The sequence below is a fragment of the Lethenteron reissneri genome, chromosome 27 (assembly GCF_015708825.2).
Source record: "Lethenteron reissneri isolate LAM-NWPU_2019-01 chromosome 27, ASM1570882v1, whole genome shotgun sequence".
Classification (NCBI taxonomy): domain Eukaryota; kingdom Metazoa; phylum Chordata; class Hyperoartia; order Petromyzontiformes; family Petromyzontidae; genus Lethenteron; species Lethenteron reissneri.
This window is the reverse complement of record NC_083805.1, coordinates 19,171,407-19,184,804: the sequence shown is the minus strand read 5'-3', so window position 1 is coordinate 19,184,804 and position 13,398 is coordinate 19,171,407. Positions and strand designations below refer to the sequence as shown.

The 13,398-nt window shown below is 38.5% G+C and overlaps 1 protein-coding gene across 1 annotated transcript in view; it reads right to left on the bottom strand.

The window, feature by feature from the left end:
* The window catches only part of LOC133348544 (zonadhesin-like), a gene marked incomplete at its 3' end in the record, with an annotated part of 28,211 nt that extends 17,746 nt beyond the window's left edge, over positions 1-10,465 (bottom strand). Inside the window, exons 1-9 of the mRNA XM_061561414.1 lie at positions 10,401-10,465; positions 7,353-7,444; positions 6,656-6,712; positions 6,117-6,173; positions 5,371-5,427; positions 3,087-3,131; positions 1,589-1,833; positions 732-906; positions 399-507 (exon numbers count right to left, since the gene is read on the bottom strand). Of these exons, the coding sequence (XP_061417398.1) occupies positions 399-507; positions 732-906; positions 1,589-1,833; positions 3,087-3,131; positions 5,371-5,427; positions 6,117-6,173; positions 6,656-6,712; positions 7,353-7,407 (800 nt within the window). The remainder of the gene's footprint in view (positions 1-398; positions 508-731; positions 907-1,588; positions 1,834-3,086; positions 3,132-5,370; positions 5,428-6,116; positions 6,174-6,655; positions 6,713-7,352; positions 7,445-10,400) is intronic.
* Positions 10,466-13,398: the final 2,933 nt, after the last annotated feature.

The following is a 13,398-nucleotide window of genomic DNA, read 5'->3' as shown; positions in this document are numbered from 1 at the left end:
GCCGCAGACAGCCGGGCAGCAGCAGCAGAAGCAGTCGCAGCGTCGCCATCGCAAGGTGTTGTTGTTCTTGTTGTTGCTGTTGTTGCTGCTGTTGTTGTTATTATTGTTTTTGTTACTGTTGTTGCTGCTGTTCTTGTTGTTGCTGCTGCAGTTGTTGCTGCTAGTCTTGTTCTTGTTGCTGTTGTTGATATTGTTGCTACTGTAGTTGCCGTTGTTGTAGCTACTTCTGCCGCTGTTGGTGCTGTTAGTGTGATTGGAATGCTTGTGTGTGATTGGAATACAGTGAGTTATCAGAATGTTGTGAGTGATTGGAATGCTGTGTAAATGAAATGCCGTGTGATTGGAATGCTGCGTGTGATGGAAATGCTTGTGTGAATAATGGGCAAGTGATCACTTACTCAGCAGAGCTATTGTCTGATATCCAGCTACTTCCCAGCTCAGTTGAGGAAACAGCTACCATCCCATCCGGCATTAGGTAGTCATCCCCAACATCACCATTAAAGTTTCCTGTTGAAAAGAAGACTAAATTCACATGATCCACAAAACAAATGGGTAAATAATAAAGGTACAGCCCTGTAATTCCTTGCTCATGCCAATGCTGGAAGCTGTACTGAGAACAGCTGGATTTTCAACGAGAGATTTCTCATGGATTCATCACACCGGTTGCACAAAGTACTTTGTAAAATTTTCATGTAACAAAATAATAATGACATCTTCAGGCAGGGTCTCACCGCAGAGTCCACAGAGCTGCCCAGCGTACTCCATTGGTACAGACACCTCCACTTGATGGTTCCCATCGAATCGAACCGTGAGGCTGAAGTTGGTCATGAGCACGAGGTATGAGCCGCTCAGAGACACGTGCATCCCCGGTAACACCAGTGGGGGCGTCACCCGCTCCCCATCCAACTGTAGATCATAGCACATGAGTAATTCCAGCGTTAAGCAAATAATGAGTCCCCTTTATAATGCTTGTATATCCCAGTGGTCTTTGGTTTAATATACGTTTGATTATTTCTGGTAAAAAAGTACTTTCATGACTTCTGCTCAAGAATTGGGCTTTCGAGACCTAAGTATTGTACCCTATTCTCTTATTGAGAATTTGTGTATAATTGAAGCCAAATCACATCAAGCCACATTCGATTAACACAAAACCTCACATTACTTTTGAGGCTGGATTCCTTGTCTCTCTCATCTATTAATAATTCTAAATATATTAATGGAAATTATTTATCAAAAACAACCTTGATTCATCTTTTAGTTTCGGAGGATCCTGCGTTGAGATGTTTGAACAGTTATATAAATAAGGAAACCAGAGAAACGGACCTGCCATCTATTGGCCACCTCACAGTGTCATGCCTACAGCACCTGGCGATCCCTATGGGTCACCCATCAAAATGCTAACCAGGCTCAAGCTAAATCCAAGCCTGCCACACCCACTTCCACTTATGCTCGTCTCGTCTGTCCTCCCCAATATTAGTTTGTTCCATCGCCTCTGCTTGAGTCCACACAATGTGTATGCATAATGGTATTTTACATTTAACTCATTTGTTACTATAATCTCGGCGGTAACACGAGGTGTAATACTAACCAGGAGGGCGTGCTGTAAAGACAAGGTGACCCTGTGTCCGTACACGTCCACGTGAACATCTCGGACATAAGACACGCTTGGATAGCCACGGCGTTCGTTTTTCGTCTCCACGTTGAAGTGGGGCAGGGAGGAGGAGATGTTGCACAGCTTGGCTGTTGTGTAGATGCATGCGCCCATGAAGTCGTAATAGAGTCCATCAAACGTCATGTAATGTGGGTCTCCCTGTATCACGCATCTTGTAGTGACTGAAAGAGATTTTAGAATTTTCTGTTCACTTCCCGGTGACCATTCTCCCAATCTCTCCAAAGTGATGACCAACTTACCCGTGCAGCCATTTTAATTATCCCGAAGGGGTGGTTCGAAACATCGATCAATGTGATCCTTATGCTCAACAATATACACATTGAATCGTGTTTGTAAAAATGTATGTTTTTCTATTCGTGTATGCTTAATGTAATGGGTTCGCATCATCCCTACAGTAACGAGTGGTAGGCAATAGCATTCACTGTAGTGTTAAATAAAAAGTATCTATAAACAAATGGAATTGCAACCATGAATCTGGGCAAGTCATGGAATCGCAGGGGTTGAATCATTCAACCCTTATCCGTGGTGTCAGGAGGTTGATTTTATTTTTCCACCTCCATCACTGATTTAACGAGGCTGCAACCGCCATTTGGTTTGAATGCAGCCGCAGGACACAACATTCAAGGATCATAAATTACAAACGCTGTGAAAAAGGTAAGATAATTTCAGTAAAAATGTACCACTATAACTTGCAACTCAAAGAGAAGTTTGAAAACCACATCTTTCCTGTGATATCGACCACATAGTAGCACACTGCTATTTGTGTGTTTTAAATTAAATGAGGTCTGTATGCACTTTCCATAGCAGAAGGTATGAGTTAAAAGGTATGAATATGAAATGTAAATATCCACTCAAATAATATAAATGTTTCTAATTCATAAAAAATACTGATTTTACATATTAACTACGAATGCGTATTTATAATTGTTTTAAAGTGGGAAATGTTAAAACATCAATCTATAATATTTTATATTTATCTCAAGATATTACATTTTTTGACAATCATCAGCCATTGTCTATCCACTACTGGATGAAGGCCTCCCCCCGCCATCACCAGCCCTCATAGTGCAGTGCTGCCACCATCCATCTCACGAATGCACCATGAGCTCATCGCTCCATCTCTGCTACGATCTTCTGCTTGGCCAACTTCTCTCATTTGGCTCGCCCACCAGCCATGCAGGGATGTGTCTTGCCCTAACCCATTTACTTTTCTTAATTTAACAAATTAATGTCTCCAATTTGTTTATTCCCTGATCCACTGTGTGCCTTTTTGTATCTCAGTATTCTAACTATGCAGCTCTCCGTGTTTCTCTGTACATTTTACATTACCAATGAGGGTTTCTATGGAAGCACATGCATAGTTTTAACAATGAACATTTTAGTTAAGAGGAAATTATATGTAGTCTCGAATTACCAGGACGTGGCAGAGCTACTGTTGCTGTTGTCGTTGTTGTTATATCTGTGATAAAAAAAAAGACATCAAGTCACAAAAGATTTCCACTGATATCAAAATAAAGTTACCTTTTGCTAAGTCAGAAGATGAATTTTTCAACATTAGATTAGAAAAATTAGGGCATAAACATCATACATTACAAACCATCTCAGAATTATTCTTTAAATTAACAAATAAAGTTGCAAAATGGGCCAAAGTTAAATATTAACAAAATAAAGATTATACAACAATTGCTTCCAATTATTGTTGGAGAGGTAAAACTAGAAACGAGAAAACAAAGTATATTTATGGCAACTGCTGAAGGTGGATCATGTTTCAAAATGATATGAAGAGAGTGCTTAGAAGCCAACGAGCCAGAGCAGCATGGAGAGGTTTTGGAAATTTTATGTTGTCAGTATTGCCAATCTTGACATGTATTGGAAACATGGACCCATTGACAAACACACATAACAAAAGCTGAAAAGTGTGCAAAGGACGGAGAGATGCATGCTGGAAATGTTACACTGAGAAATAAAAAGAGGAACACATTTATGAGAGAACAAACTTAAGATGAAAACAGGATATGGGCTTTATTTTATGGATATATGATTAATTTCTGAGTGAGATGGATATGAAGATGGAGATGTATCAAATATTAGAATGCACACGTCATTACAAGTACCTTTATTGTAACATGTAATACATTTTCAGGATATGGACGTAGATAAATACCTAAATGGATAATCTGAAAACTTAGCGCATATTGTAAACTAAAGATGTTGGGTTACTGTGAGGTAGCAGTGAATGTTGCAGTGAAAACTGGAGTTGACTGCTGTTTCATAACATAATCCCACGTAACAATAGTTAATAAAAAAAACATGCAACGTAAGTATTAGTGAAATATCATAACAATGATCAAGTGAGCACTGAGGTAGTGATATTTTTTTACAGCATTAACAATTCCACATTCCAACGGAAGGGGCCAGTCTCAAAAAGTTACAAGTACGGTCGATTTTCCACCTTCTGAATGTGAATCGCATGGCCTGGTGATGCGTAGAATGAAAAGAAGAAATGTATCAAAACTTACAGTTTTTCCCACATAGAAAGCGAACTTTGTAGTTGAGACATTGACCATCCACTTGATGTGCATTGAAACACTGAATTCCATTGTCTGCGTCATAATATGCTAATACTTGTCCTGTTTCCTCAGCAGGAATACCTTCCACTGTCATGCCCTATTTGTTTGCAGAGTATACATGAGGAGATAATGCATCAATTAGTGACATAAATGTGTTTTTCTTGAAAAATATGATCATGAAAGAGTTTTGTATATACTTTGCACACACCTCTATTTTTATGCGATTAGAGCAGGGTTGACCCGGATAATGGTATTCGATCGATACAACATCTTCAAAGTCACCAACCCCAGATGGCCGATCACCGTTAAACCACTGTGTCCACTCCCCATCTGCAATGTAAGATCCATTACAAGCATATGTTGCAGTAACCATTATTTATTATTTTATTACCAGTCCAGTCTTTATGGGATACAGTGTTTCCGCTTCACACGCATAGATTTTTTTCTGGGTGCTCTGGTTTCATTCTACACGTAAACACTCATTAATTGGCTGATACTGCCTTAATATATAGAGGACCGCAGAGCGTGGACAATTGTTGGCACCAGCTCACTGCTGCCGTGCCGCTTGGCTGTGGTTCTTCACGCCTCTGAGTCGTTCTTAATTCGAGAGCGAGTGAATGTGATGTGTGCCGCGTTACAAGTTGAAACTATTTATAAGTATTACCATCATCATTATGAGCCATGATAAATATACTGGTAGATAAAGGGCACAAGGCATCACCGTCTCTCATTCCTGCAACGCAGAAATCTCTCAATCTTCACCGTGGACATCGTCTCAGGCGCATTCCCTCCCTTGGCCACCACTCCATCATTAATCTTGACTATCGGCCATCAAACCTTTTCGTGATGTGTCCTGCCCAAGCCTGTTTACTCTAATGAGCGCAGTATGTCTCTGATCTGTATATGTTCTCTAATACACGTGCTCAATTTCTCATCCAGCAGTGGATTTACAAAAAGGCTGTAAATGTGCACACTGAATCTATGCGAGAGAACTACATTTTCAAACTATCACACCATTACCTCTCCTAAGTTGCCATCCAATCAATGATAAACCATATCTTCATAAAATCATTTTCATCATATATGATTGGATGTGGACAGTCTGAAAACATATATGACAAATCTTACCAGGAGGTTTTGGAGGAGTAGTTTTTGAAGTAGTGGAAAAAGTTGTTGTGTCAACAGCTGTGTGGAAGAAACAGAAGTAAGAAATAAATAATTGCTAATGGGTGGCACGTACCTCAAAAAGCCACCTGTCTGAATAAGTTCCACTTTCTGGAAGTGTGGAAGAGGGCCAACTTGAAGGGTTATCTCGAGTTCCCTCTACTGGGGGCCCTTCTGCCCGTAGTCACGTGAGTATGTAATGTCAGGGCTGCACTTCAATACTACTAATTCTGGAAAGATAAAATCAACATTGGTGATTCTGGTCCAATGGTAACTCTATAAGAATAAGTGATATCGGTTATCCCGTGGATGGTAAGTTGGTAGATAAATCTGCTAGATCCCATGTTTGGTTAGCCTTTGTTATTTTGTTATTCTGTTCCCAATTATCTTTGGGGATAATTGATACATGTGCGATAAAAGGAAAACAGGTCTGTAGTCAGTTTTAATGAAGGAAATGAGGCATTATTCTAACTTCAAGTCCTTTTTTAGTTTTTAGTCAGGTCTCAAAGCATGGCAAAGGAATTCTGAAAATGAGCACTGCTTATGAGAAGAGGATGTGCTCTTAGTTGGTTGCATATTTCATATTTTGAGTAAGGTGTGAAGGTGTATTTTGAAGAGGCATTTTGTAAGATGCCCTGTATTAGCTCGTCAATGAAATGTGCACTTTGAATGTATTGTAATTATTGTACACAATTCCTTTATTGGATTACCATAAGATGGGGAAGCAGTTATTGTTGAAGTGGAGACTGGAGTTGTTGTCTCGACAACTGTGATTCAGAATATGCAAATAACACATTAGTAAATTATAAAAAGTAATGTTTAGTCAAATATCAAATCAAATTTCCCAAATGAGCATTTAGGTAGTGCTGACCTGTCTAGGGCACATCGATCAGGGGACTCCAATCCTTTGGTTTAAGGCATGCCTCAAAGCGTACCTATTTCTTAACGACGTCTCAAAATTAGCTTTGCGTATGAGAAGGGGATGTGGTCTTATTTGATTGGATGTGCGTTTCAGTTTAGAATTAGGTATTAAGATGTATTGTAATGTACCTTGTAGTGGTTCTTCAATTGAATTTGCAATTTAAACGTGTATTGTACTTGTTATGCTCAATTACAATAATTAATATTTCCCTTATTGTAGCATGGAATACATTTTCAGCAAATGGGCTTTTATAAAAAAAAGTAAATGCATAAAGATTCTACTGAGTGCACATTGGAAATTAGCTAATGATGTAAAGTTTTGGATCACCTTGAAATGAGGTGGCAGTAATTGCTGAAGTGAAGACTTGAGTTGTTGTGTCAACAGCTGTAATTCGCGAAATAATTCGAAATAACAACAGTTAGAAAATAAAACATCCAGAGTGAGTGTACTGGCATTTTATAATGTAGACTGTAGTCTGGTTCTTAACCTCGGTGAGTGTAGTGGCAGTCTATAATGTAGACTGTAGCCTAGTTTTTAAGCTTGGTGAGCGCATTGGCTACAGCCTACATTATAGACTGCCAGTACGCTCACCGAGGTTAAGAACCAGGCTACAGTCTACATTGTAGACTGCCAGTACACTCACCCAGCTTAAGAACCCGGCTCCAGTCTACATTAGTGTTTTTTCTACTTAATTTTTTATTATTCTTTTTCTATCTACGTGACTTTACCGAAAGAACCAAAGAGTATGAATTCCTGCAGTCACGAAAGTTTTAAGTCAAAATGTAAGTCAATGCATTTCGAGGACGATCTTGCATATAAGAGTCTGCCATTTTGATTGTCGCGTAGGTTTCCCTGAACGTCTTTATAAAGTAGAAAATATAATGTTAAATTAAGTTAAATATTTAAAATATGAAAAAATATGCATTTCACATCGTTTTGGTAAATACATATGTGAGGACTCTTTAATAAACTAAATTAATTGGGTTGATTTTTGACAAGTTGTGGACCGAGTGAGAGTAGTCACCTCCATAGTAAGAGATGAGGATGCACTGGAGCACAAGTGGAAGCAGTGCCCTCATGCCGTGCGAAGCGGTGGACGAGTGACTCAGACGATAGCTGCATATCGCACAATCCAGCACACAGGACAATGGATGTTTAAGAAATATGACTTAACTGAAAGTAGAAATCTTCTTGGTTCTTTCGGTAAAGTCACGTAGAAGGGAAAAAATAAAATAATAAAAATAAAACAGGGAAATATTAATATTATTTCCCTTCTACGTGACTTTACCGAAAGAACCAAGAACCAACAAGATGAATCCCTGCAGTCACGAAAGCTTTAAATTGAAAGTAGAAACTAAGTTTCATCACCTACACTGAGCCAAGGCATTTGTTTTAAAGCGACTGTCAGCCCGCAAAAATTATTCACGCACTGCCACTTACCAACAACATGTTTATCAAAATTATAACTTTTAACACCTAAATTTTGAAGAAATAAAAATGTATAACTTGCCTTTAATTGCCTAATAAGTTATGCAATGGGCAGTAAAAACACAAGGTGTGCTGTAATATAATTGCGTCTCCAACGGTTCCTCAGCCTTATAAAGAGATTTGTCTTTAATCTGAAAATATTTCAAGAAACTAGGATAAGTCTCATTTGCAAGAGTAGCCTGGGTCACCGAATAATTCTAAAAGAAAAAAAAGAAAATCAAAGAAGCCTCTACTTTAATTGCATATGAAGAGAGAAGCAGAAGAAAAATTTGATTCACTGTCACAGTAACATTAAAATAGATTTCCTGAAAGCTTTATTGGAGAATTAATGCCATACAATGCAGACAGAGGATTAGCTATAGAGTATTTTCCGATAACATGGTCACCATAATTATAATAATTTTCACAATTTACTGTCTTCATACCTGGGTTGCTACAAATGTATTTTTGCACGACACGATCTTCATGTTTACGATATGACAATTATCATTCATTTCGGTTTCCTAAAGCTTTGTAATTGTATTTAGAATTATTAATATTTTGGTATTTTTAGGTTTTTCCAATACTGTACTTTCAATACATACGAAAGTTATTCGAAAGATCTTAAACTGCAGTTTACTCAACATTACTCTCCCATAATTCCTCTAATTATAGTAACTTTATGATACATAAAGCTTACGTTGTCAGTTATACGAGAAAGCATAAAAAAACAAGACCCACAAAATCATGCCATTTATTGCGGAAAACGTTTTGTAAAGTACTGCTTTAATTGCTGAAATCTACGTATGTTGTACATTTATAACTGTTGTGTGTTTACAGAAATACAGGAATTGTGAAATAAGTTTTTTTTATATATAAGAGCAATGATAATCACATGAAATTCTAATTTACAAAATGGAAGATTTTATTTGTTGTTGTACATTTGTAATTATTGTGTGTTTTCAAAAATACAGGTATTGTGAAAGAAGTTTCAAAAAAAATAAGAGCAATGATAATCACATGAAATTATAATTTACAAAATGGAAGATATCATTATCGTCGAAGATTTGTTATCATAACATTAATTGTCGTTTTTCCTCATCACCGCAACCCAAATGAATACTATGGACAGATTTAGATGCTGTGCAGAAATAACTAGTTACATAAATGAATATAGAGGAAACATCAATGCAAATTCTGAGATTAGCCAAAATTACTCAACACATATACAAGTAAAATAGAAACGGAGAAATATTGTTAACCAATGACAGTGAATTATGGGAAATGGTTGAAGTATTCCACGTAAAAAAACATTATCCTCATAATTGCATGTCTTGGATAATAATAATCAGAATAATAGTGAGTCATGTTCTAATTAAATCCTGTCATCCGCAACTCCCTGAGTCATACACATAAGCAGGACCAGTGCATTGTGTGCAATACTGTAGTTGCACAAAAGACGCTCTGTTTATGTCTTTCCTGTCAGGATATGGTCACGAAAACACATTCCAGTGATAATATGAAAAATGTAATGATTTTCATTGCTCAAATATGCTTGAAAGTCTGCTGCATTACTTTATTTTATATCCACGTTACAGTCAGGGAGGAAAATTAATTACATATTTTAATATAAGAGACACAAGGAACTAAATTCCTTCCCTTAGCTGGCATATAATGTGTAAGTGATGAACATGTAAGATGTGTTGTGTTGTCTACAGGATTAAACTTCTTCACAAATTTTCTTATCTGCATCCACATCCATCACTTTCTTCATTTATTGCATACAAGAGGAGTTTCACTGCATACTTTGGTTCAACAGTTACATTGAAACATTTTGTTTTATCTAAGGTGTCAAATTTAGTGTTTGGGCTATAACATTATTTCACAATGGCTTTTTACCGTATTTCGATTGATGCAATGTCCTTTAACTGCCACTTTTTACAGTGTAACCATAAGGTTTTATTTAAAACAACGTTGTGTCATCTAAACAGTGTACCTTTTGTACCATAACCAGACAGATGGCGTTCAAGTATTGGCCTTCAATTGCTACTTTGTTCCCCTCTCGTAGATCAGTTGGTTAGTTAGTAGCTTGGTCCGATATTGAAAGTGTCACAGACATTTGGAGAATCATTCATACAGTTTTAAGTAAACTAAAATATATAATTTCAACATTTTGTTATGAATATGTGTTATGTACTTATTACTTTAAATTGTGCATTCTTAAATATGTGTTGTTATAGCGATAAGTCAAATAAATATCTATGTCTGTGCTCTCCGGTTGCTATGGTGTTGCCCAATCGTGGCCAGCTAGCTCCCAAACTCAGTCACGAAGCTTTGGAGAGGCACCGCACCGCCCACCAACCTGCCTCGAGCACACTATCATCGGCGTGCACTCACGCACAAGAGTTCGAGTTGTATGCTGGTGAAACACATCGCTATTTCGTGGACATGATTTTACAGAACACAACCATAATTAGCAGCAGAATTTTTTTATTGTAATCTAAATGCAGAGTATAACTGTGACATAAGCCTTCATAGCAAAACATCAAAACGTGACACGTTTCAGCAGACTGTTAAATCAGAAAACTGAGAAAAATGTACTTACCTATGCACTTTTCCAACAATACTGACCAAATGCCTTTGCAATCACGACTGCTTTTTAAGCGAAATGTCCGCGACTTATATTTACACTTGAGCGGTTTGTGAACCACACCCTCCTGGCTATTGCACACCATGAAACTGACGTGAAAGATAAACATGCAAATTAGTGTGCAATCCTCATGTGGACATCCTACACACGTCAACCGCAAAGGGGTCAAAGTGGCGAGGCACCTTCTGAATAACCCAAAAACTAAGAGAGAAACCCACGAAGTGAGGCACAGAAACATTTAGCAGTTAACTGGTGAAGACATCGCGGTTATCATGAGTTTTTTCTAGCAGAAACAGGCTACTTTACACTTGATAGTGATAACCCACATCGTAAATTAAATACCATATAATATGTATCTTATATAGTTATGAGTTTCCCGCTTACTCTTCATAGAAATGCTGTACATAAAGACAACCCTTGTGGCGCTTGACACATACACACACGTCCTGAACCAACGGCAGAAGCCGCTGCACGAAAACAAATTGGACCGAATGAGATATTTTCAGGTAAGCAACAAAAATAATATTTAAAACTACTTAAAAAAAAACACGCTTTAATGAAATGTACCGTACGAGTAATGACGGAACTCCAGGAAGTGGCCACGAACCTTGCCATAACGTAAGGGACCGTGGTGATTTACAGCCCACGTGAGTTGAGCGTGGACAATTAAACATATAAAAATATTCTTTTAAAATACTGTATATTTTTTTAAATGATAGAATATAGTATTGTCATCAGTATGACATACGTATACCAAGTTTGCAGTCGATACATTGGGAAGTGGGTTAAAATTGAGTTACAAGAGTTGATACGACAACAGGGTGAGTTAAATAAAATCGTGTAAAATAATAATAAAAACGTGAAAATCCTTTGCCACGAGACACGCAGAAATATGCAAAACGGAGAATTGTGAGTGATACTTGAGACTTTTATGGATTTCAGTGCAGTACATATGATCAATGTGATATCAATTACGTTTGTCAAGAGCGAGGATTGTAAGATGTCTTCATTTCAATGTATATGAGTCTAGCAAATTAGACTCACGTGAGTTTAACACGTAGGCTTTTGCGACCAATATTATGAATAATATTGGCGACCAATATGAATAATAATATGAATAATATTGGTTGCGAAAGCCTTCGTGTTAAACATAATAGAGGTAGACTGTTGTGGGTTTACTCTCCAACACTCCGGTGTGCTGAACTAGTAAAGAATAGGATTGTTTTGCTTACGTGACAAACCTTACTAATTGGCTGTGTCGGGTAGTGGCGGGTTTAACGACACATTCATATTTACATGATCTAACCCAAAAACCTTTAATATGGATCGACTCACGTTGTGTTGTAAGGTGCTGTGTTGTAAGGCGCTCTAGCTCATGCCCAGCCACCGCATGCCAAATTAGCTTCTATTCGGCTGGATAGAGGTGGCTAAATTGCCGCAGCACAAGCTAGAGAAGAGATGAACTGATGTGGTACAGAAGGATGTGGAGCTGATTGGACTTGCGGATGACCGGTACCAGCAATGTCAAGATCGGACTCTGTGAAGGAGGTTCGTGAAGGACGCTGCTGATGCGTTGGAGGCAGTCACCCTCCAACAACAACGGAGGGCAGAGGAGCGACCCTCACAAAAAGTATGGAGCGCCGGGTGGATAAAACGCAAAGTTGGCACAGTGGGGAGCACAGTTGGTGAATCTGCCAAGTCATCTCAGTCAACCCATGGCACCTGAGTCTGTTCCCGTACGCGCCAGCGTGTCGTTGCCACTTCATGTGGCTTCAAAGTGCACCTCGCATGCCACAAGCGCCGTGGTGACATCACTACCCATGAGCGGTGAACAGCGGCTGATGTTCTTGGAAGGGAAAAGTGTAGCACGCAGCAGCGGTGGACAAGAAGTAACGATGGAGCGACTTTACAATGTCCAAACTCTGAGAGTAATCTAAGATTGTAAATAACAGCTTAACTGTTAAGACAGGTGCTGCGTTTGTTTTTTTGAGTTGTTTCTACATTGCACGTTAATCTCAGCTGCAGGCCGTGACAAAAATAACCGTTCTTCAGTCACTCATGCTTCCTGCCCTGACTTAGGAGTTGAATTACATAACCTTGAACTTCACACAGCCCAATACAACCTCTGCGTTATGAGAATAGGGTTCCCATTTTTCTGGCAACAAAACAGGTGTGAAGATGTTAAAACACCAAACTGAAACCTTTTAAGGGAATCATGTCTGCATTAACCACAATACTTGTGGTCAGAATCAGTGGCGGCTCCTGCAAAATCTCTCAGGGGGGGCAAATGTCTGGATGATTGATAAGGATAAGGTCCACCCATGCAATGGATAAATTAACAGCTTAAGCATGTAAAGGCAATTTCACTTCTTTAATATTAATGAAAAATAAAGTGACTCTTACAATACATCTTGTTTGTTTCTATCTCACTATTATTACAATCCACTCAGTTTCTTTTATTAAAGATTCCACTAGGTGGCGACAAATAATATTGTTGGATGAAACGTGCTTACGTATGATGACGCAAGCACGTTAGTGCGAGCCCTCCCGGAAGCCATAGAGAATGCATTGCAGCGCCCGCCGTTCGAAAAAAAACATCTTTGAATGTAAGTCTATGGGAACACTCGGGGCGATTCTCAGCCGGAGTGAAATCGCCCAAAAAGAGGCGGTACTCCACAGAACGTGACATGACGCTGATTGGACTATATCCAGAGGCACAGTAACGGCTGAGATTGGTGGTGCGTCGCCCAATCGCCCTAATGAAGAAACCGCCCCTGGTATATAGTAATGCAGTATTTAATTTAAAGTTGGGTTTGTCTATGGCAGTATATAGTATGGGGTAGATCCGTGTGATGTAAGGAAAAAGTTTAGCTGGAGGCATATTATATTTTTTGCGACATATAATTGTAATGTATGACTTATTGTTAGTAGCTCAGCTTATTGGAGAGTATAT